The sequence below is a fragment of the Sturnira hondurensis genome, unplaced genomic scaffold, assembly GCF_014824575.4.
Source record: "Sturnira hondurensis isolate 20B ecotype Veracruz unplaced genomic scaffold, ASM1482457v3 Scaffold0021632, whole genome shotgun sequence".
In the NCBI taxonomy this organism is placed as follows: Eukaryota; Metazoa; Chordata; class Mammalia; order Chiroptera; family Phyllostomidae; genus Sturnira; species Sturnira hondurensis.
The window spans coordinates 2,116,447-2,137,588 of record NW_028094263.1 but is presented as its reverse complement, the minus strand read 5'-3'; the positions used below and the strand labels follow the sequence as shown (position 1 = coordinate 2,137,588).

General features: G+C 58.0%; 1 protein-coding gene across 1 annotated transcript; it reads left to right on the top strand.

The window, feature by feature from the left end:
* Positions 1-813: 813 nt before the first annotated feature.
* On the top strand, positions 814-20,179 carry NGFR (nerve growth factor receptor). Its single transcript, XM_037033460.1, has 6 exons — positions 814-1,005; positions 7,782-7,923; positions 11,450-11,809; positions 15,689-15,941; positions 17,174-17,334; positions 17,982-20,179. The coding sequence occupies exons 1-6, from the start codon at positions 928-930 to the stop codon at positions 18,281-18,283; spliced, it is 1,296 nt and encodes a 431-aa protein (XP_036889355.1). The 5' UTR covers positions 814-927; the 3' UTR covers positions 18,284-20,179.
* The last annotated feature ends 963 nt before the right edge of the window (positions 20,180-21,142 follow it).

The window sequence follows — 21,142 nt, the reverse complement described above, 5'->3', positions numbered from 1 at the left end:
ATACATGTGCACGTGTGGCCATGTGGGTATATGTTTGTTATGGCCATGTGTGTCATGAGTGTGCATGCGTGCTTGAGTGTGCAGCTACACGCTCTACAGGCATGCATAGAACGTGCAGGTCTACATGAGTGCATGAGGATGGTGTGGGTGCATGTGGTGTGTAAGTACATGTATGTGAGCTTGAGAGTGTGTTTTCCTGTGTTTTGTCTGTGCACTTGCGACCCCTTCAAACCTGTCTGAGAATTCAGATGATGTTGGGATGGACTTACATGTCCCTTACATGTCCCTTGGTCAGGCCACTCCTCCCATCCCCTCTCCTTAGGCCTTGGCACTGGGAAAGGGCAGAGGTAGGGGTAGGAGATGGACCGGAAGATGAAGAGCACGGAGGGCAGTGGGCATCTTGCTGATAAGGGCTGGGTGGGAGCCGGTCATGGGAGAAGAAGCTGAAGCCAGATGCTGGGGATAGATGGCAGAGGAGGATGGGTACGAGTGAATCCTGCGGTAGGCGCAGCCTGAGGGGAATGGGAGCCGCCCTAGTCCGGAGCCCACAGCATCCGGGACAGAGGCGCCCTAGCGCAGGCTGGGCACTCTGGGTACCGGTGCGAGGTGGGGGAGAGGCTCTGAGTGCCAGGTCTCGGGGAAAAGGCAGCGGGGCGCGGGGACGCGTCCCCCCAAGCACCCTCCCTTCCCCGCCTCTCCCCTCCCGGAGGCAGCGGGGAGGGCGGGCGCGGTTCCGGGGGTGGGCGGGCTGGGCGGGGAGGAGGCGGGGCCGCCGCACTGGCTTCTCCCAGCCCCTCCCGCCAGCAGCCAGAGGGAGCGGAGCCTCGGCCAGCTCCGGGGGGCGGGTGCCGGCTGCCGGAGCGCAACGCAGCCCTATCCGTCTGCGGAGCCGACTAACTGGAAGCCGGGCGCTGCCTCGGGAGGTGGATGATGCGGGCAGGTGCTGCTGGCTGCGCCATGGACCGGCCGCGCCTGCTGCTGCTGCTGCCGCTGCTTCTCCTAGGGGTGAGTGCTGGCTTGAGGAGGGCTCACTCCCTTTCCCGCGACCGGAATCCCGATGGGTTCAGGTTTCCCCGAGGGAAACAGCACAGAGCGTTGGGGTCCAAGATGCTGGGGATGGATAGCAGGAGAGGGGCTCCGATGCTAGGATCCATAGAGAAGTGTGTGGGCTTCTCAGGGCGCAGAGGAGCCCCTGAGATCCAGGGTAGAGATGCGGGCCAGAGGTGCGCACAGAGGCGGGTGCTCAGGTGGGTGTGTGTGTGGAGGAGCCGGTAAGGGTCTCGGAGGAGGAGGTCCTGGGACTCTTGGATGTGCCCGGGTTCTTTGGAAGAGGGCGCTTTATTGCCGGGATCTCAAGGAGACTTTTCCCTGAGCTTCTTGATTTCTGGAGGGTCATGAGATGGGACCCCAGACTAGAGAAGGATGAATGGGACGGGGACTAGAGATGTGAGGGGTGAGCGGGGCTGGAGACGAGGGGATGGAACAATGAGGGAGGAGGTTGAAGCGACAGAGGGGACCGGGCATCGGACAATGAGGACTGGCCAGACAATGAGGGGGAGGGGCGTGGGAGGGAGAGCTTCGGGGAGTGGAAGTCGTTGTTTGAAGAGACATAGAGTGGATTGGGGAGGGCTGAAAAGGGACGGCGGCGAGGGAGGTAGGAAGCAAAGTGAAAGAGGACGGAGAAGGAAGCGCGGACCACCCCAAGAAGATCGGGGCCCCGCGGGTCCACCGAGGGCAGTGGGTCGAGAAGAGAGAGCAGAGGGACGGACGTTTCCCGCTCCTGTCTGACGCTCTTTCTCGCGGCCTCGCCCAGTCGGGAAATTGCGCTGGGGATCGGAAGCTGGGAAGAGAGCACCCACTTTGCCGGGGCGAACCCGTTCCCCTGATTCCCCTATGACTCACGGGCTGCTCCGAAGCGCCCATTCTCGAAGCTTGAAGCCCCGCAGCGGACAAGCAGGGATGGAGTGGGCGTTGTCTGACCGGATCTGGCCGCTGCCAAGTCCCGGGGTGCAGACCTCGGGGACGCGCTAGGCTGGGAATGTCCGGGCAGGCGCGCAGCGCAGGGTCGCGCCGGCGAAGGCGGCCCACAGGCGGCGCTGCGGCGCGAGGGCAGTGCCCTCCGCAGCTGCGGGTGTCACTGGGGCTGCGCGCCCGCTCCGGATTAAGTAAAGTGACCCTCTCCGCTCCAGCGCCTGGGGAGGTTGGGATTCCGCCCGTGCCCCGCCCAGCTTTCGGATGAGGCCGCTGAGCACCGAGACCGAGACCGAGACCGAGACCGAGGCGCGCGCGGAAGCTTCGGACTCTGGGCAAAGGACTGCGGGTGGTCTTAAGCATCCAAGTCCGCCAGGTAGTTCTGACAAGAAAATCAGGAATTGTGACCTGGTGTGTGGCCATGAACGGAGGGCCCTTGGAAGGTTTGGTAATGAAGGAGGTGTCCGCGCTCTACCTGCCATCTTCACCTTTCAGGTGAGCAGTGCGCTCCCAGATCCCCGCTTTACAGATGTGGAGACTGAGGCTCCGAGAGTTTAAGCAACTTGGCTAAGATCCCGAGCGCAAGTCGAGCCAGAGTCCTGGCTTGATTGCCCCTCACCTGATTCCCGACTCGGTACTGCCCGTACTTTTTAATGGGGCAGCCCGGTGTCCCAGATCCGAATTGGAGCTGCGTCTCTCGCCGCCTCGGCTTTGACCCCAGCCCGAGTCAAGCCAGTGGTGCTACAGGGAGCGCGGGTGAGCAGAGGCCTCCCCAGGCGCCGGCCCCCTTTCCGAAGCTCAGTCCAGGTTCCCTGGGTCTGTCCATACCGATGGCTTCCCCCGGGGATTTGGGAGTGACTGCTCGCCCGTCTGCTCACCGCGCGGGTTAGAGATGCTTCTCCGACGGGAAGAGGAGCACGGAAGTGGGACTGGAGCGGACCGTGGTGTAGAACCCGATGGGGCGAGCGGGTGGGCTTCGGACCGGGGCTGGAAGGAGTGTTCCCCGAGCGGAGAAGAGGCGAGGGAGGGACAGAGCTGGCTCGGAGGGCGCGGGGCTGGGGAAGGTGGGCTCCGCGCAGACTCTGCCGGCTGGCCCCCCGCGCGGCGAGGCGTTCCGAGTGCTTCCTGGGCCGCGGCGTGAGTGCTGAAACCAGAGCGCGCGTCCCGGCGGGTCCGCAGGCGGGCCGCGCCGGTAATGGAGGCACTTTGTCATTCAAACGTCTGTAACCGGAGCCGCCGGGCTGGCTAATGCGCCTAATAGGGATGCAGTGAGGGCAGCAAATGGTAGAGCGCAGGCAGCCGGGTGGGGAAGGCGGCTCCGGGAAGGAAAGTGTCCGGACCCGGCTCTACCTATGGGGTCCGGCTCGCACACGGAGATTCTTCCCTGGGGGGCGAGGGGTGGGGAGGCGGGAATAATAAAATCGGTTGAGTGCCTATTACGAGACACACACAACCCTGGGCGTAAATTTCTCTTGCTGTATTTAATCCTTCTAAAGTCCCAGCAGAGTAAATCTAGTGATTCTCATTTTACAATTGAGGGAGCTGAACCTCCTCGACTTTCGGGCACGAAACCAGGCTCTCCCAGGCAGTGAGTGGCGGAACCCTGGGAACGCAGGATGCTTGGCTCGGAGCTTCCTCCTTCCTCTGCACGCCAGCCCCCTCTCCCTTCCCGAGCGCGGACGGAGGAGAGGCCCTGAATCACTTACTAGCCCTGGAGATGACCTCCCTGCCCTATGCCCTTGATACCAAAGTTTGGAACTGAGTCTCTTGGCCCCACACAGAGTCCCCGCCCCCTTGGAAGTCTTCATGCAGCACTATCCTCAGCAATTAGCTCTGGTCTCCTAACCCAAACCCAATCTAAAGGGGTGGGGCGTGGGCATGTGCCAGTGCCTCCCCTGGGCTGGCAGCGACCTCAAAAGACCCTCCACATTTTTGAAAAATCTTCAAGGCCATGGCGGTCGCTAATGGCTCCATTCACCTAAGAAACCCTTTTTCGAAGCTGTTGTGAGTGGTTAGGAGTCATCGCACTGAAGCATTCATATTCCAATTCTTTCAACTATTTTGGTGTGTTTTCTATTTTGTCTGATGAAAACTATTTTTTTTTCAGATTCTTAAGTCAATCTATGCAAGGGTGCTTAGTTTCTTGAAAGCTTTGAAATGGCACAAATAAGATGATTGAAAACATTTTAAAAATGGGATTCAATCGTTCCATCAAACTGGAAATATGTCTAATAAGTGTAAATTTCAGGCAAGTGCTTCTATCGTTTTGGTAAATGGGCCATTTCGGAGCAATTAGCCTGGATCCCAGTCGTCCCTCCTGGCTTCCCAAGGTTGCCCTGGCTTGGACCAAGAATGGGTGTGGCAGGGGCCCAGCATCGGCCATTCAGGGGAGTGATCCAGTGGGCCTCAGTTTCCCCGACTGTCAGAGAGGGATAAAGGCATTCCCTCACGCCTTTCCCCCTCGGCGTCTTGTCTTCTGTTTGGCGGGACATTTCCTCTCTCTCATGGGACTGTGGTTTCCCACAGAAATCAGGGACCACATCTCATTGGAAACTCCTATTTCATACAGTGCTCAGCAAATGGTTGTGGAATTACTTAACTATAGGGAGAGAAATTGCCCGTTCTCCTTCGGTCTCCATGACTTTCTCAGGCTCCCTGGTGGCTAAGCCTTGCTTTACATCTAGCCTGCCCCCCACTCGTAGATGGTTTCCTCTTTCAGGGGATGGCGAAGCCCTCCCCTCCCACTACCTTCCACTTAGGGTTAGCGGTTCACTTTCCTTAAGAGAAGATGCTTCTTTGATACCTAACGTTTATTCTAGTATACACCAGACAGGTTTGCATAAATTATTTCATTTAATTTTCCGCAGCAACCCTGAGCAGTAGATACTAGCACCCAGTGATTTATAAAGGGGAAAACGGAGGCTCAGAGAGATTGCGAATTTACCCAAAGTAACACACTATTAAGTAGCAGATCTGCGACGTCTTTTAAAATTATTATGTATTGATTTTAGAGAGAGCGAGAGGAAGGAAGAGAGAGAGAGAGAAACCATCAATGTGTTGTTCCACTTATTTATGCATTCATTGGTTGACTCTCCTATGCACCCTGACTGGGGATCGAACCCACAACCCTGGCATATCGGGGACCACAGTCTAATCAACTGAACTACCCAGGGAGGACTGCAATGTTTTGAAGTAGGAAACAAATCAGTCACAGGAAACACATGGTCACTAATGCAAGACTGGGGAGAAGAGAGAGGGCGGTGGGCTGCAGCCCAGAGAGCAGGCTTGGAAGAAGAGGGACTTGCACCAGGCTGCCCCTCCACCCGCAACTACTCCAGACAGAGCCCCTCGGCTCACCAGGGCTGGTGGGGGGGGGGCTTCACTGACCCTAACTAACTGGACCGCAGCCAACAGCCACAAAGGAAGCAAGAAAGACTTTGGGAAAGAGAAAAGAGGGCTCCCAACGTGTATAAACATCTTTCTCACTCATTTCCTGCTTACAGCAACCCTATCGGTACTGCCATGACCCAATGAGGAAGACACTGAGGCCCAGAGAAAGTCAGAGCTGGTCCCAGACCACCAGCTCTAAGTGATGAGCCAGGATTCAGAGCCATAGAGGCCACGGAGGACAAAGGCAGCATTACACTCTCACTTTTTACTCAGAGAATTGACCCCCCCACTTCAGATCTACCTACACACATTTTACACACCTTCCTGCCCAGGCTGGTTACATAGTTTCTATTAGGACTTCGGTGAGACCTAATAGATTAGAACAGTGCGGGGGGGTGGCGGGGGCGCCCCTCAGGTCACGCTGGCAGCCACAAGAGTTGACAACTGATACCTGGACAAGAAGGGAGACAGAAAAAAAGTATTTTAAAAAGCTGACAGGAGAATTCAAAGAGATGACAGTGTGGTGATTTGGGATAAAGAACATGAAGGCCTCACTGCATAGCAGCCCAGAATAATCTCTGGCGTAAATCGGGGGTCCCTCGGTCATGGGGAAACCATGAAGACGTGGTTCCAGAGTTGGAGAATGGTGCAGCCGCCATGGTCAAAACGGAAAACAGTAGGTGCCTAGGGCGGCAACTCCCTGGCTTGCGGGGAAACTCAGCTACCCAGAAACCAGTGCCCCGGAGTTCTGTGAGGTCCCTATTTTGTGCCAGGGACCGTGCCGGGCCCTGGGCCAACCACAGATGGGCCCTCGGGGAGTCCTGGGGGATCCTGTAGGGTGTTGGAGCAGGCAGGAATAGTTAGTCAGCCGGCAGACCTAGTCCCAAGGCAGCTGCACCGGTCTGCGAGGGGTGGGGCACAGCTCCACTTCCTTCAGGAAGTGAGATTTAAGCAGAGCCCTCAAAGGATGAAAAGAAATCCGAACAGACCCTTCTGGAATCTCCCTCATCAGGGGAAAGCCTGTATATGGGACTCCTTCCAGGACTTCTGGTCCGCACATGCTCCGCACTGTGTTCTTGCCACCTGGAAGGAGATGGTGGCAACACCGGAGGTCCCCCTCCTAGGCTGCCTGCACCCTCTCTGCTGGGCTCTTGAGGACCACAGACTGCCTCCTAGACTGATCCAGTGTGTCCATCCCCCTGCCCCCCCGCCCTGTGAGATCTCAGGATATCTTAAAGGACTGGAGGGAAGGGAATGTTCTTGGCCACGATCTGGTGAAAATGGCCAGTACTGCTCCCCTCCGCTCCCACGACCAACCTGAGAGCCTGTACTTCCTCCTAGGGTCAGATGGGAGCTGCCCGGTCTGGGGCCAGGGAAACAGGCTTGGGAGTTTGATTAGACGCAGCCTTTTTTTTTTTTTTTAAGGAACAGAAATATAAAGCAAGCTGCCAGCAGCCCCTCCCTCTAGGGATCCTGGTGCTAAATAGTTCCATCCACGAGCAAAGATGCCGCGGCAGCAGGGACCGGACTCCCCTTTTGGCTGGTTCCAGAGCTGTTCCCACTGGCCGCGTGGGGGGCAGGGAGAGGGAGGGCTGGTGACTGCAAGTGAAACCCTGGTGGAGCAGGGCTGCTGGGTGGCGAGGGCCACCACTTTCTCATCACTGCCGACAGGCAGCCCCTTCTCACGTCTTGGAGCCACGCTCTTGCCCGCTGGCTGGTCTTTGCCCTGGGCCTGAGCTGTAGCCGCCCTACCTCTCTGGAGAGCTGGAGACTTGGAGAAGGGCAGCATGGAAGCTCGGAGCTCCCAGTGCAGAGTCGGGACTTGAACCTAAGACCCCCCTGTCCCTCTGTCTTCTGTTTTGGGTCCAGATACCTGCTGTTGGATATGTACTATGCGGAATGGTAGAATTAAGGATCTGGAATAGAGAGGGCCCTGCTAGGCGGCGTTGGAAAAAGGCTCCCCTCCGAGTAGGTGCAGCCCTGCCGGTGTGCGGCTTAGCAAGGGGCATTTTGACTAAATTTCAGCTTGCAGTTGCCCCTTTGGCTGGAAGCCCCATGCGAGCTGCATCCTTTCCAACCATTCATGAGGTCTCCAGCTGAAGACCCCCTTCGGGGCTTCAAGCTGCTGTGCCCACGTGGTGCATCCTGGAGATTCTAAGAGTAGCTGTAACCCCAAGATGAACTTTGCAGAGGGTCAGCATGGGGGGGCTCTGACCTCACGTCCCCAGCAGCCTGCAAGGGTGGCTGACCCCCACTGCCTTTCTTCCTTCCAGCTTTGATGTGCCTAATACCTCCATGGTGAGCTCATCCGGGCCCAGGTGGTTCCAATAGAAGGCTTCAGGAGGGGGTGTTTGATCCCCCAAAAGATACTCCCTTTCCTTTCTCTTACCAGTCTGACCTTCTGATCTCCCCCATCTCAGGTGTCCTTTGGAAGTGCCAAGGAGGCCTGCCTCACAGGCCTGTACACCCACAGCGGGGAGTGCTGCAAAGCCTGCAACTTGGGTGAGGGCGTGGCCCAGCCTTGCGGAGCCAACCAGACCGTGTGCGAGCCCTGCCTGGACAGTGAGTAAAGGGAGGCAGGTGGGGAGAGGGGAGAGGAATGGAAGGGAGGAGCCAGGGGCTGGGGAGGGGCATGTCCAGTAGAGGCCTCACAAGTCCTCTGCCTCCGGGCAGGGTCTCCTGCCCACCACAGTATGGGCACTAGAAGTGGACCTGAGGCAGGGCAGGAGGCAGAGGGGGGCAGCTGAGGATGGATGAGAGAGGTATGCAGAGGAAGGAGGGGAACCTGATGGGGGATCCCAAAGGGAGCCCCTTCCCAACCCCCAAGCAGAGAAGCCTGGTAGCAGAGTGTGGCCTGGTGGGAAGAGTGGCTGATACTAAGACAAGCTAAAAATATCATCTGCACTGCAAAATCAATGGCTGCCACTTGCCCTCAGAGCTTTGGAGGGGGGAGGGGAGGAGGATCAAATCCTGGCTGCCAGGTAGACTGACCTTGGGGGATCCTGGGAGGGTGTGGGGACCCCTCCCCCCAGGCCAACTGTTCTCCAGCTCTGGCTAAGGATGCAGAGCTTTCCCCAGGCGGCAGGGGTGGGGGTTGGAGTACTCGTGCTGTGATGTCAGATGGGGAGGGGATGGGGCACTGCACCCACTGCTACCTGAGATTTCCTTGGGAAGGGGAGAGAATCCTGTCTTCCAGGGCTGCTGGAGGAGGCAGGAGGAGGGATGCTGGGGCTGGGGTCTGAATTCTGTGCACTTCTGAGTCAGGAGCCCCAGCTCCTCGGGGTGCCCCCAGCCTCGGTTGCTGCCTTCAGGCTATGGGCTCATTACTCTGTTCCTGACCAGAAACCTTTCCTCACTGCCAACAGTAAGATCCTACCTTCTACCTGGCACTCCAAGCCCATCTTGAGGGGCCGTGGCAACCACACTCTACTCTCTCATTGCCCTGGGAACGAGGACACAGGAACGGGGAACCCTGAACACACCTGCCAGCCTAATGTTACTCTGGACGCCTCCCCACCAACAACACCTGTGCACCTCTCCATCCTTCAGGCAACCACAGCTCCTCAGTCTTCCCAAAACACTGTTTTTTTTAATATTTTTTAAATATTAATGTGTGGTTGCCTCTTGTGTGCCCCCCAACTGGGGACCTGGTCCGCAACCTAGGCATATGTCCTGACTGGGAATCGAACCTATGATCCTTTGGTTCTCAGGCCAGCACTCAATCCACTGAGCCACACCAGCCAGGGCTCAAATACTGTTTTCCTGTCTCTGTGTTTGTGAGCCCTGTGACTCCATCCCCCAGCAGAGGGATGCCTCGGACTGCGTGGGGAGACTGGACATCCTGTAAGGCCTTGCCATCTGGCCACCTGCCCTGGCCTAACAGGGTTTCCATCCCAGGGAAGGGTTGGCCAACTGCTACCTACCCTGGAGCCCCCCCAAGACTGCCTCTCTCATTTCCTAGACTCCAGCCCACGGCCTCTCCTCCCTGGACCCTAGTCTCTCAGCATGGGACCCCACTCACCTTCTGTCAAAGCAAGGGGTGGGGAAGAGCCTGGGAGAGGAAGGTTCTGGCATCTCTGGGGAGGGGGAAGAGAGACGAGCTCTGGGGTGGTGGCAGGAATCCTCCCTCCCATTTCCTCCATCTGTTTCCCTCCTTTTCCCTCCGCCCCTCACTCCCCACCAGCTGCATTAACAGGCTGCCTTTACAAGCCCACTTTATGGAATGGAGACCCCAGCGGACCTTCTCTCTATCCTCGAAACGTTTCCACGAGGAAACCCATTAAGCTCCTGCTTCATTCTCTGCCAAAAAAGACCACATTTTCCCCACCTCTAAAACCCTCTCCCAGGAATTTTCTGCTAATTTTCTGTGTGTTCCCATGAGCAGGGCCCTCCTTTCCCCTCCCAGGTGACTATACCCAGCCGCCTGCCGCATGCCCAACCGGATAGGAGCCTCTTGTTGGTTCAGATAGGAAATCCTGCCTGTCTGCCATCTGACCATCTCTGCTACTGAATGTCACCACACTTGTCACCGCTCACCCCACGGGCCCAGCCTTTATAGGGTCCCTGCTGTGTGTCAAGGGCTTCACGGTGAACTTCACTTACTCCTCACCGCAACCCTGCAAGTGGAGATATCGTTCTCTATTTTACAGAGAAAGAAAAAAAAAAAAAACCTCAGAGAAGTCCAGTAAAACATCCAAAGTCACACAGCCAGTAAGGGATGGAATCCAGTTTGAGTCCAGATCTGCCTGATTCCTAGGAAGGGCAATACAGCGTTCCCTCTGCCAGAACTGGCCGTCTTCTCTTCTTCCCCGATTTCTTTCCTTTTTCCTTGTTTCATTTATTTATTTATTTATTTATTTATTTTTAATAGAGAGGAAGGGAGGGAGAAAGAGAAGGAGAGAAACATCGATGTGCCAGAGATACATTGACTGGTTGCCTCTTGCATGGCCCCAAGTGGGGACCTGGCCTGCAACCCAGACATGTGCCCTGAGCGGCAATTGACCTGGTGACCCTTTGATCCGCAGGTCGGCACTCAATCCACTGAGCCACACCAGCCAGGCCTGTTTTTTTTTTCCTTTGCTTCTCCATCCACTTCCCGCAAGATAATGACCCAATGCTCCCTGTTATTTCTTGGTGCCTTTAGAGAAGTTTGAGGTGAGACCCTACAACAGGCCTTGATTTCCCTTCAGGGAGAAGCTACTCTCTCTACTCGTGCTTCCGAATTCTGAGCAGAGCTTCCCTGGTTCTCAGGTTGCTAAATCTCTGCTCTTCATCCCCCCGGAGCAAGGATGCATCCTCTTGGATTGAGATTGGCTCAAGTTCTCCACCCTGGGCTGGACGGGGTGAAGAAGGTTTGCTCTGTGCCTCCTCTTCTCTGCACAAGGAGGCAAGGACCCTGGCGTCCCTGGCATCCCTGCCCTTATTCTGGAGCTCACATCCATTAATTAAGAGAGCATGAGTGGAGTGGAGCTTGGAAATCTCCCCTTTACGCCACTTGAAAGGGCAGAGGACGATGTATGCAAGTCCTTCTTGCTTTCTAGCTTCAGTCCCTCCTGCTGTACCTGAACTTGCTTGCCGAGATTCCCATCCCCACCCTGAAGAGCCAGGCCTTTCAGCAGCTGGGGGAGCGCCATGGGTGGGAAATTACGAGCCTAACCCAGTTACTCCCATTCAGGCCACTCCTGATCCCCTGGGCTGGCTTCTCGACACAGCTCTGGCCTGTGGGGAGGGCTGGGTGGGAACCACGCTCAGATTGTGCCTTAATCTTGCTGGGAACAAAGGTACAGGGCTCAGAGCTCTCTAAGAGAATTTGCCAAGAAATTCACCTGCACCAGCTGGGTTACCCGTAAGCCTCTGGGCCATCAAGTCCACGGCCTGCAGCTTGGGGATTCTGACCCATTTCCTCCTTCCTAGGGTGCTGCCACAAGCTTTCATAGACCTAGAATCAGGGACGGGAGGATAGAGGCTTAAAGAGGGAGTCAGCACCCGGGTAGGGGAGGGGGTGGTGCAGGGAAGGAGGACCCAAGTGCCCAAAAGCAGGCAGCTAAAGTCCGGGCCCACCGCTCCCCGCCCATCCATTTGCTCACAGGCGTGACGTTCTCCGACGTGGTGAGTGCCACTGAGCCGTGTAAGCCGTGCACTGAGTGCGTGGGCCTGCAGAGCATGTCAGCACCCTGCGTGGAGGCGGATGACGCTGTGTGCCGCTGCGCCTACGGCTACTACCAGGACGAGACGACGGGCCACTGCGAGGCGTGCCGCGTCTGCGAGGCAGGCTCGGGCCTCGTATACTCATGCCAGGACAAGCAGAACACCGTGTGCGAGGAGTGTCCTGCTGGCACGTACTCCGACGAAGCCAACCACGTGGACCCGTGTCTGCCGTGCACCGTGTGCGAGGACACCGAGCGCCAGGTGCGCGAGTGCACGCGCTGGGCCGACGCCGAGTGCCAGGGTGAGCGCGTTGCGGCTGCTGCAGGCTGGGGAAGGGCGTCCCCTGGGGGTCAGGAAGGGCCAGGCCTGGCCTGGAGCCAGTAGCCACCCTCCCTGAAACCTGCCACAGGAAGTGGCTTCCGTTCTTCTCACCAAAGGCTCTCTTTCGCTCTCTCGTCATTTGGGCTAAGTGCTTGGAAAGCCATCCTTCTCCTCCTCCCAGGCGCAGCTACCACATTCAAACTCATTTTCCAGGGCTTTATTAATCTGTGGCTGCCAGCTGGGGATTGGACAGGTGACAGGTAAGCAGCTGGAAAGTGGCCACTGTAAGCAGAGCACAGAGCAAACGTATCTGATTCTTGAAGCAGACTTCCTGAACTGGAGAAGCGGCGGGAGGACCCTCAGGGGTGGGACCCTTTTGCTCGGAGGCCTGGTCTAGGTCTATGGTGGTTTATGGCTTTGGGACCTGAGATGGGATCCACCCTGTCACTGGCTGAGCGATGTTAGGTGAGGAGGTGACCCTTGTCTTGGACCTCAGTGTCCCCACTGGTCATATGGTTACTAATGGTGTTGTGGGTAGGAGAACTACTTCAACTTGTGGTACCGGGGGCGGGTCAGCAGTCACTTTACAGTTTAGTGGAGGGTGAAGTTGGGGCAGGGAACTGCAAGGAGGTCGTGGGGGAGGGGCTGTGGGGGTGGAGGCGGAAGGGGAGTGGCATCAGGCCAAAGGTGATGGGCCAGGTGCATGGGGGGGGGTATGTGGGGGGGGTGTGTATGGGGGTGGGTGTGCCCACCTCAGCCAGGCAAGGCCCAAAGGAGGCTGCGCAACTCCTGCGAAGGCAAAGGGAGCACCATGGCAGTCAGAGGGGGACTGTTTTGGTCTCGAGTTGGTGACATCCGTCTCGGGAAGAGGGGTGGGCTTTTCCACTGCAGGGAGAGGTCGATGGTGCCGTCACTTTCACTCTGCGCCCTGTGGCTGGATGCCCGTTTAGCTGTTTCCCTAGCCCTTGGGATACCCTAACTTTGAACAGGCAACTGAATGGTTCTCCTTTAGGGAACCCCAGGTTTGATGGGGAGAGATGGCCTTTTGCCTCAGTCTGATAAGAGAGAAGGTCCCAGCACTCAGGTTCCAGGAAATCGCTCGTTCCTGGTGGAGGCGGCCCAGCCTCTGCCTTCGGTCAGTCCCCAGTCAGAGGGGGAGGTAGGTCTCCTGTGTGGGGAGCCTCCAGTCTGACCCAGCCGGCCCACACACAACTGCACCTTCCTTCCGCCTCCCATGGCCTCTGGCTCAGGGAGCTCAGGGTGCAGCTGGTTGTGAAGTCGGGCGGGCTGTGGCCAGGGGTGCCTGTGAAGCTTTCTGTTTTGGGATCGGGGGCTGGGAGGACTGGGGTACAGAACATGGTGGTCCTGGTGGCGACTGCCCTGGGCTAGGAGACAGGCAAGTGGCGCCAGGCGCAGGCAGAGCCGGGAGGGAGTTTCAGCAGCTGGCAACAGCCAGGCACGTGGCACAATTCCCTGGGCAAGTCCAGACCAGCTGGTGGGGGCGCTTAGTCAGGGGCGCTTAGTCAGGGGCACTTAGTCAGGGGCTTGGTTAAAGCAAAGAAAGGTGGCGGCGGCTGGGGGAGGGGTGGGCCCTGCTGTTTTGGGGTGTTCGCAGATTTCTCCCAGAGAGAAACCACTTTCCCAGCCATCCTGAAGGAGGGGGTCCCTCTGAGCACGCCGTGTGTCCTTGTCCCCCTGCCCCTCTTTACTCCAGCCTCTGGAGGGTTAAATGTGGCTCTGAAGCAGAGGGAGCATTTCAGGAGAGGGAAGTTGATTTGTGGTTTGGTTGCCCCCTTCCCCTCCAGTGCATTGTACTTTCTTGCATATACATTTCAGGTGTCAACATGGTGACTCACCCACCCTTGGGGCAGAACCTCCCTCCCCCCCATTTGCCCTAGCGAGGTTTGGATTTAGGAGGGATAACCTGGTCTCTCTTTCCACCCCCTAGTCTGACAGCTCCCATGCCGGAAATGGCTGTCAGGACCTGCCAAGGGCTTAGCGGGTTGGAATGCCGGTGGACACGGCCACATCTGGATCTCATCCTCCAGCCCCCGTCAGAGGGTATTGGAGAAATGTGGGGAAAGTGCCCTGGGCAGCTCTGTCTTCAGCCTGGCCTGTCGCTTCCCCTTCGCTCTAGAGTCTCTGTAATGGCCCGATTCACTGCCACACCTTCAGCCCATGGGTCGGGTCAGCCTCAGGGCTCGGGCTGCCCCTCCAGCTGGCCTGGTTTCCTAGCAGGGCAAGAGCTGGCCCTCCCCAGTCCAACGCCGTATCCGGGGCTGCCAAAGGCAGAGGCTCTTTCTCCTCCGCTTCCCACCCCACCCCCTCAACCTCTCCCAGGACTGAGATGGTGGAGGGGTGGGATGGGGTAGCAGATGGCAGCCCCCTCCCCAGTGCCAACCAGATGTATTCCAGATTCACATCTGGGGGCCTCACCTCTCAGAAGGTGCTGAAAACAGGGCCCTTTGAAGCTTCTTAGCCTTGAGCCAAGGAGGCCCAGAGACCAGTGGGCACCTTTGACTCCAGCTTGGGTGGGCAAACTGGGAGCTGGTGGGGCTGAGCGAAAGAGCAAAATGCCTTCCCCATCACCCCATTGGTATGTCCCATTTGCTTCCCCTCCCAGCACTAGGTGTGGGAAGTGAGGACAGATAGGGCAGGCAGCTTTGCCCAGACAGGTACCCTCAGGAGGTCCAGAGCCCACAAACCCAGGACCTGCCCCCAGCTGGGTGACAGAATGGAAAACCCCACCCACTGGGGTCAGGACATAGCCATTGAGGCTGGCAGTACCCAGCTGGCATGAGAAGGCCTAGGAGGGTGGCAAGGCACAGTGTCCTTCCCCCTGAGGTGCTGGGCAGTACCTGTGTGGGAGGCCTCTCCATCAACAGCCTGCTTCTTGCCCAAGCAGGGTTCCAGCTACTTGACACTGTTCGCTGGATGGCAAGACCAGATGGAATAAGGACCACACGGGGCCGGGAGCGGGCCAGCCACTGTCCAAGGAGGGGCTGGAGGGAATACTTGCCTGGCACCCCAACCCTGCCCAAGCCTACAGCCAGGACAGCAGAGACTGGAGGAGAGGAGGCCGAGTGCCAGCTCTGAGGGTGGGGGTCGGGGAGGGCACCTGAGTGCCCTCATCCCTCCTTAGGACAAGGGTAACCAGGGCCATTGGGGCGACCTCGGGTCAGAGAGGTTATGTTTCCCAGAGCGATTCCAGCTAGAGGCTTCCCAGGCTTACTCTCTTCTTTTTGTGTGCACCTTCATGCCAGGTTCTGGGTCCCCAGGGGAGGCAGAATAGATTTCCAGGACCATGACTACCACCAGGATGGGAGTTTAGAAACCATCTCTCTCTCTTTTTAAGGATTTTATTTAGTTATTTTTAGACAGAGGGGAGAGAGGGAGAGAAACATCAATGTGTGGTCGCCTCTTGTGTGTCCCCTACCAGGGACCTGACCTGCAACCAAGGCATGTGCCCTGACTGGGAATCAAACCAGTGACCCTTTGGTTCACAGGCAGGCACTCGATCCACTGAACCATACCAGCCAGGGTGAGACCATCTCTTTTAAATCCCCATTTTATGGGCAGGGAAATGGAGGTCCTGAGAGTCGAGGGGACTGATCCAGAAGTCACGCAGCAAGTCAGTGACACAGCCAAAGGGGATTTACGTCTCCCGATTCCCAGGCTCTTGCTCTTCTCCATTATCATAATGTCACACACGAATTTCCAGTCACCCACACGTGCACCGTCTTGAGCACATGAGCACGTGGAGTGGGCTGGGGACTCAGGAAGAAGCGCTGGGTGGGTCAGATCATAAAGGGAGGGGCTGAGGGGAGTGGGCCCTCAATCCTGTCACCCTTCCTCCCAGAGATCCCAGGCCGCTGGATTACACGGTCCACGCCCCCAGAGAGCTCAGACAGCGCGGCCCCCAGCACCCAGGAGCCTGAGGCGCCCCCAGAGCAAGACCTCGTGGCCAGCACAGCAGCAGGGGTGGCAACCACAGTGATGGGCAGCTCCCAGCCCATGGTGACCCGGGGCTCCACGGACAACCTCATCCCCGTCTACTGCTCCATCCTGGCCGCAGTGGTCGTGGGCCTTGTGGCCTACATTGCCTTCAAGAGGTGAGAGAAGGGACAGGGGAGGGAGAAAGGGACCTTGGCTCTCAAGCTGGGCTTTACTGCGACCTTGACCTGGAAATGCACACTCTTTTAACTCAACCCCAAAACACGCTCCTCCTCACTCACCATCAGCTGCCTGACTCCAGGGCATGGCAGGTCAGCAGGCAGGAGGGAGGGTGACTGTTTCTGGCCTGGCCTGATCAGTGCCACCCTGCTCCCAGGCTGCTCCCCTCTCTGGCTCCCCAGCCCTCTGCTGCACACAGAAAACTTGCTTTGCCAACTGCCTCCGTCCTCGTTCTCGGAAGCCTGTTAACACACACAGTTACCTACATGCACGTGTCTTGTCCCTCCCACGTTGCATACCCAAGAAGCTGCGTCACCCGCATCAGAAAGCCAGCATGTACAAGAACTCCCAGAAAGCATTTTAAATGTTTAAGTGCATTTTTCATTCTTCAAACAAGCAAACGAACAAACGTCAGAGTAATATATACTTGTTTGGGAGAACACAAAACAAGAGTAATGTCTCATAAAGCGAAAAACAAAAGCCCCCTTTTACCTCCCCAGACACGCCCCCTCTCATCATCGGAATCTGTTTGGGTCCTTTCCAAGCATGTTCTGTGCATGTATAAACACATGCACGTGAGACTTTTTAGTTACACGTAAACACACAGGTACGTGTACATTTTAGCATCAGCGGGGTCACACTGTCTACACTCTACAACTTCTTCTCTAATCCCCCTGGGAGGACCTCCTTCGGGACACACAGGTGATCTGATCCCTGGTAACTGCTCGTTCAGTAACAGGGATGGACCAGCATTTCTCTCACCAGCTTCCTGCGGACGGACATGTGGTCTGTTCTCAGGTTTTCTCAGTGCTCATCATAGCAGAGGAAGTCCTTGTACTGTAGGTGGGCTGCACGCACGCGCGGATGGTTCGTTAGGGCAGATTGGGAAACGTGGAATTCTGGAAAGCCGTTTGTGTACACATCATTCATTCCGTGAACAGTGACTGAACACACGCAGTGTGCGCCGAGCCGAGTGCCCCGGTGCCCTCACCGTGCTTTCAGTGCAGTCCAGGGGCCGCTATGTAGGGGAAGGAGAACCTCAGGCGCTGTGGCCGGCGTGGGAATTGGGTCCCTACCATGCCCCGGGCCCCCGCATGTCAGAGCCCATGCCTGGGCCACGTGGCCGGGGCGGCCCTTCCCCGCTGAGGCTGGGCCTGTCCTCCGCCTCCAGGTGGAACAGCTGCAAGCAGAACAAGCAAGGAGCCAACAGCCGGACCGTGAACCAGACCCCCCCACCCGAGGGAGAAAAGCTGCACAGCGACAGCGGCATCTCTGTGGACAGCCAGAGCCTGCACGACCAGCAGCCCCACACACAGACGGCCGCGGGCCAGGGTGAGCAGCAAGGCAGGGCGATCGGGAGTGATTAAGGCTAGACTGTAGGAAGGACTGGCAGAGAGGCTGGTGACCCGTGCCTCTGGGTAGAAGGACAGAAGATGGGGTGAGGGAAGAGGTGGGGGAGGTCCTTTCCTGTGGAGTGACTTGGGAAATGGACCATTTGACAAATTGGAGCATCCAGACTCATCAAGCTAATTGTGCCCCCTAGGGCTAATTACTGCCCCAAGTGGCTGCAATTAGCCTCCTACCCTGGACTTTAAAGGAACAAGTAGTTAATTATGTCCCATAATTTCAGTGGTCCTTAGTCCAGCTCCAGGATACTTGCTACAGTTGAGTCTGGGACTTCAAAGTCCTGTCTCCTCTGCTTTGATTAATTGCAGGGGGCAGGGACGGGGGTTAGGTTGTGGGGAGAGTGTGGAGCTGTGGGTGGGGAGGGCACATGAGTCAGCCTCCCCTCCTGGCCCCGACCTCATCTTGGCTATCCTTCGGTGGCCATAGGCCCCCAAGGCCGCCCCAGATTGGGAGGAGAAATGCCTTGGCCTTTGTCCGGTCTGTCCCAGGCGCCCAGGCTCACTGTGGGGGGGGGGGTGGGGGTGGGAGAGAGCCTGGCGGGTAGTGTCTGACTTCCCCTGGGTTCTTGGCAGCCCTCAAGGGGGACGGAGGCCTCTACAGCAGCCTGCCACCAGCCAAGCGGGAGGAAGTGGAGAAGCTGCTCAATGGCTCTGCGGGGGACACCTGGCGGCACCTGGCAGACGAGCTGGGCTACCAGCCCGAGCACATAGACTCCTTCACCCACGAGGCCTGCCCGGTCCGGGCCCTGCTCGCCAGCTGGGCCGCCCAGGACAGCGCCACGCTCGACGCCCTCCTGGCCGCCCTGCGCCGCATCCAGCGAGCCGACATTGTCGAGAGCCTTTGCAGCGAGTCCACTGCCACGTCCCCTGTGTGAGCTGACCCCGGGGCCCCTGCCCTGCCCCGACTCCAGTGACTGATGCTCCGGCCGACCCCCATGGGCCAGCGTCAGGGCTGAGCTCCTCTGGGCAGAGCCGGGGGCCCCTAAACCGCAGCCCTGTCGTTGCCCCCTTGTGGTCCCATCGCTTCTGATCACGCTCCCTCTCCAGCACCAGAAGTGCCCCTGCTGCCTCTCCCTCCCCGCCCCCGCCCCCTCACCATCTCTGCCTTCCACTCCTTCTCCCCAGACTTTGAGGTGGGCCAGCCCCTCCCCCTGGGAGCAGGTGTCCTACCTGGAGGGCTGACCCCAGAGATGGTGGTGGGGTGAGGATAGGGCCCCAGAGACTCAGAGAGAGAGACTGAGGAACCAGAGCCATGGACTCTACACTGTGAACTTGGGGAACAAGGGAGCATCATCGTGGCCTCAACCCTCCCTCAGCCCCACCCCGTCTCCCGTCTGGCCTAAGAGGAAGAGGATGAGAAGCTTGTCAGAGCTGGAAGCAGGGTTGAGATCCAGTCCACCCTCCTTGTTTTACATACAGGACAGCGAGGCCCGGAGAGAGGCAGTGACTGGCCCAAAGCCACTCACCAACAGGGCGGCCAAATGTGGGCTGGCCTCCTTCTCTCTGAATGAGGGGTGCAGCCTTCAGGTTTTCTTAAGAGCTGGGAGAGGGGAGCCAGGCGGCCCTCTGGGAAAGGTCTTGCAGCCAAATCTGGCCCACCCTCCACCATCTCCTGGCCTGTTCGACTCCCGTGGAGACGGGATACTTTACCCAAAGCCTGGTCTGTTCATCCAACACGACCCAAGTCAGGTTTGCAGTTTGTAGAGAGGGGTGCTGCTTCCCTCTCCCTGTCCCCCCTCAGGCGTGTCCGAGTGGCATCTGTGAAGTGGCCCGGTCTGTAGGCGCGTCCCCATCCCGGCCCTGTGTTGGCACAGACCCAGAGCTGACACGGCAGTACTGGGGATCATGGGCTGAGGACCCCCCGGCCTGCCGCCCACCCACAGCACATATACACGGGATGAGAAGTCTTTTCTCCACAAGTTCCTTCTCTTAGGCTGGGACCGGATCCTGCCCGGGGCAGCTGCCAGACAAGCATCACAGGGGACTGAACTCTGCTCGCTGGCTTCCCTCGCCCCCGGGTTTGGCGGGCCAAGGACGGCTGAGGCCTGAGCTGGCGCCTGTCTTCCAAGGGCCTGCACGTGGAGGAACGCTCCCCACTTCCTCCCCATCCCCGAAGCCTTGGGTTTGGCTGGGCCCCGAAGGTTGCGACCAAGAAAAGTGGACCGGTGTGGGAATGCAGCAAGAAGGAATTGAGTCAAACTGCAGCCAGCCCTGGACGGTTTGTCCCAAGTTTAGAGGACCCTACAAAGGACAGTTTCTCCCTAGCTTGGTGCCAGGAAGGGGCCTCGAGGTCCCCTCCAGGCCTGTTCTGTTTTGCTTGATGTTGGAATGAGTGGTTCCCTGTCTATTTAGCATGAACGAGCCCAGATCAGGACGTGCACTGACAGCCGCCCCCGCCCAGGGTCCTCCCCTCCCTGTAAGGGGCTGGGAGCACTGTATGTAGATGGTGTTTCTTTGACCTCAATCTGCAGTGGGAGGAGGAAACTCACCTGCTGGCCCCTCACCTGTGCAGCTGGGAGTGGGACAGAGTCTGAGTGTATTTATTTCCCTCCCCAGCAGTTGGGGGAGGGGGGTGGGGGTGGCAAGTATGTTTTAGCATGTGTTTGGTTCTGGGGCCCCTCCTGCCTCCCTTCTGGCCTCCCAGCGGGGGGCTGTGAGCTCCAGACTCCCTGACACCTTTCCCTTGCATCCTGTGTAATCCATTTCTTGGGCCCTCCTGAAACTTACACATAAAACATAAATGGTGAACATTAAATAGCAAAGAAAGAAAATCTGTGCCGTGATTTTCTGCAAATGCACGTGCTTTGAGTCGGCAGAGGTTTGTGCGTGCCCCTTCCAACTCAGTCCCTGTCCTGTTTCTCCCCGCATATACACGCACCCCAGATGGGGGAGTGTGAACAGAAATCCAGCAAATTCACATGTACTAGCCATGGCGTTAATTTATGTGGGATAGGAAAGGAGGGGGGGGGCCTTTTGCCTCCAGATCTTGGAGAGGGAAAGTGAAAATGGCCATGCAGGAAGCAGGCCAGCTGTGAATTTGACCAGATGGCAAAAGTGAAAGTGACCACAAGGGAGCCAGAGGCCTGCTAGAAGGGCCAGGTCACAACCCTGCAGCTCCCAGCCACCCACGTGGTCTGGAAGACAATCCACCACCGCTAAACCTCATCCCCCCCCTCCCCGCCCCGCCCCGCCCGCAGCCAAAACACATGCACAAGCACAGGGTCTGGCTCCAGATGGCCTGGAGGAAGCCCGGCTGGCCTGGCCTGGAGTTGGGCAGGGCCCTCCCTTGTGGCTCTCCCAGGCAGGTCCCAGACCTGGCTCCTACTAGCCTGGCTCTGAGCCCCTGCCTGGCCCAGGCCTGGGAGCTCCCTGGGCTTCAGGGTTCTGGGCCCCAGGCCTGTTCCCCTGTTTGAGGCTGGCCCGGGCGGCTGATCTCTTGGCCAGCTCCCCTGATGGGGCTGGCTTGCGGTTGTTGGGAAAAGCACGGGAGGTTTGCTCCCAGAAAGAAAAGCAAACAAACCTTCCCAATCCCCAAATCCTGGGAGGGGCCAGCCGAGCCCCTGCCAAGAGTGAGGCATGAGTTGGAGGGGCAGCCGACCTCCATCTTCCACCCCCAGGCCATGAGGGTGGTGAGGAAGGTGCGTGTGGGGGGCGCAGATAGGTAGGAGAAGTGAGCCTGGAACGTGGGTAACGCTCAGTACGCAGTGTGCGCGGGAGACAGTCTCTGTCTTGAG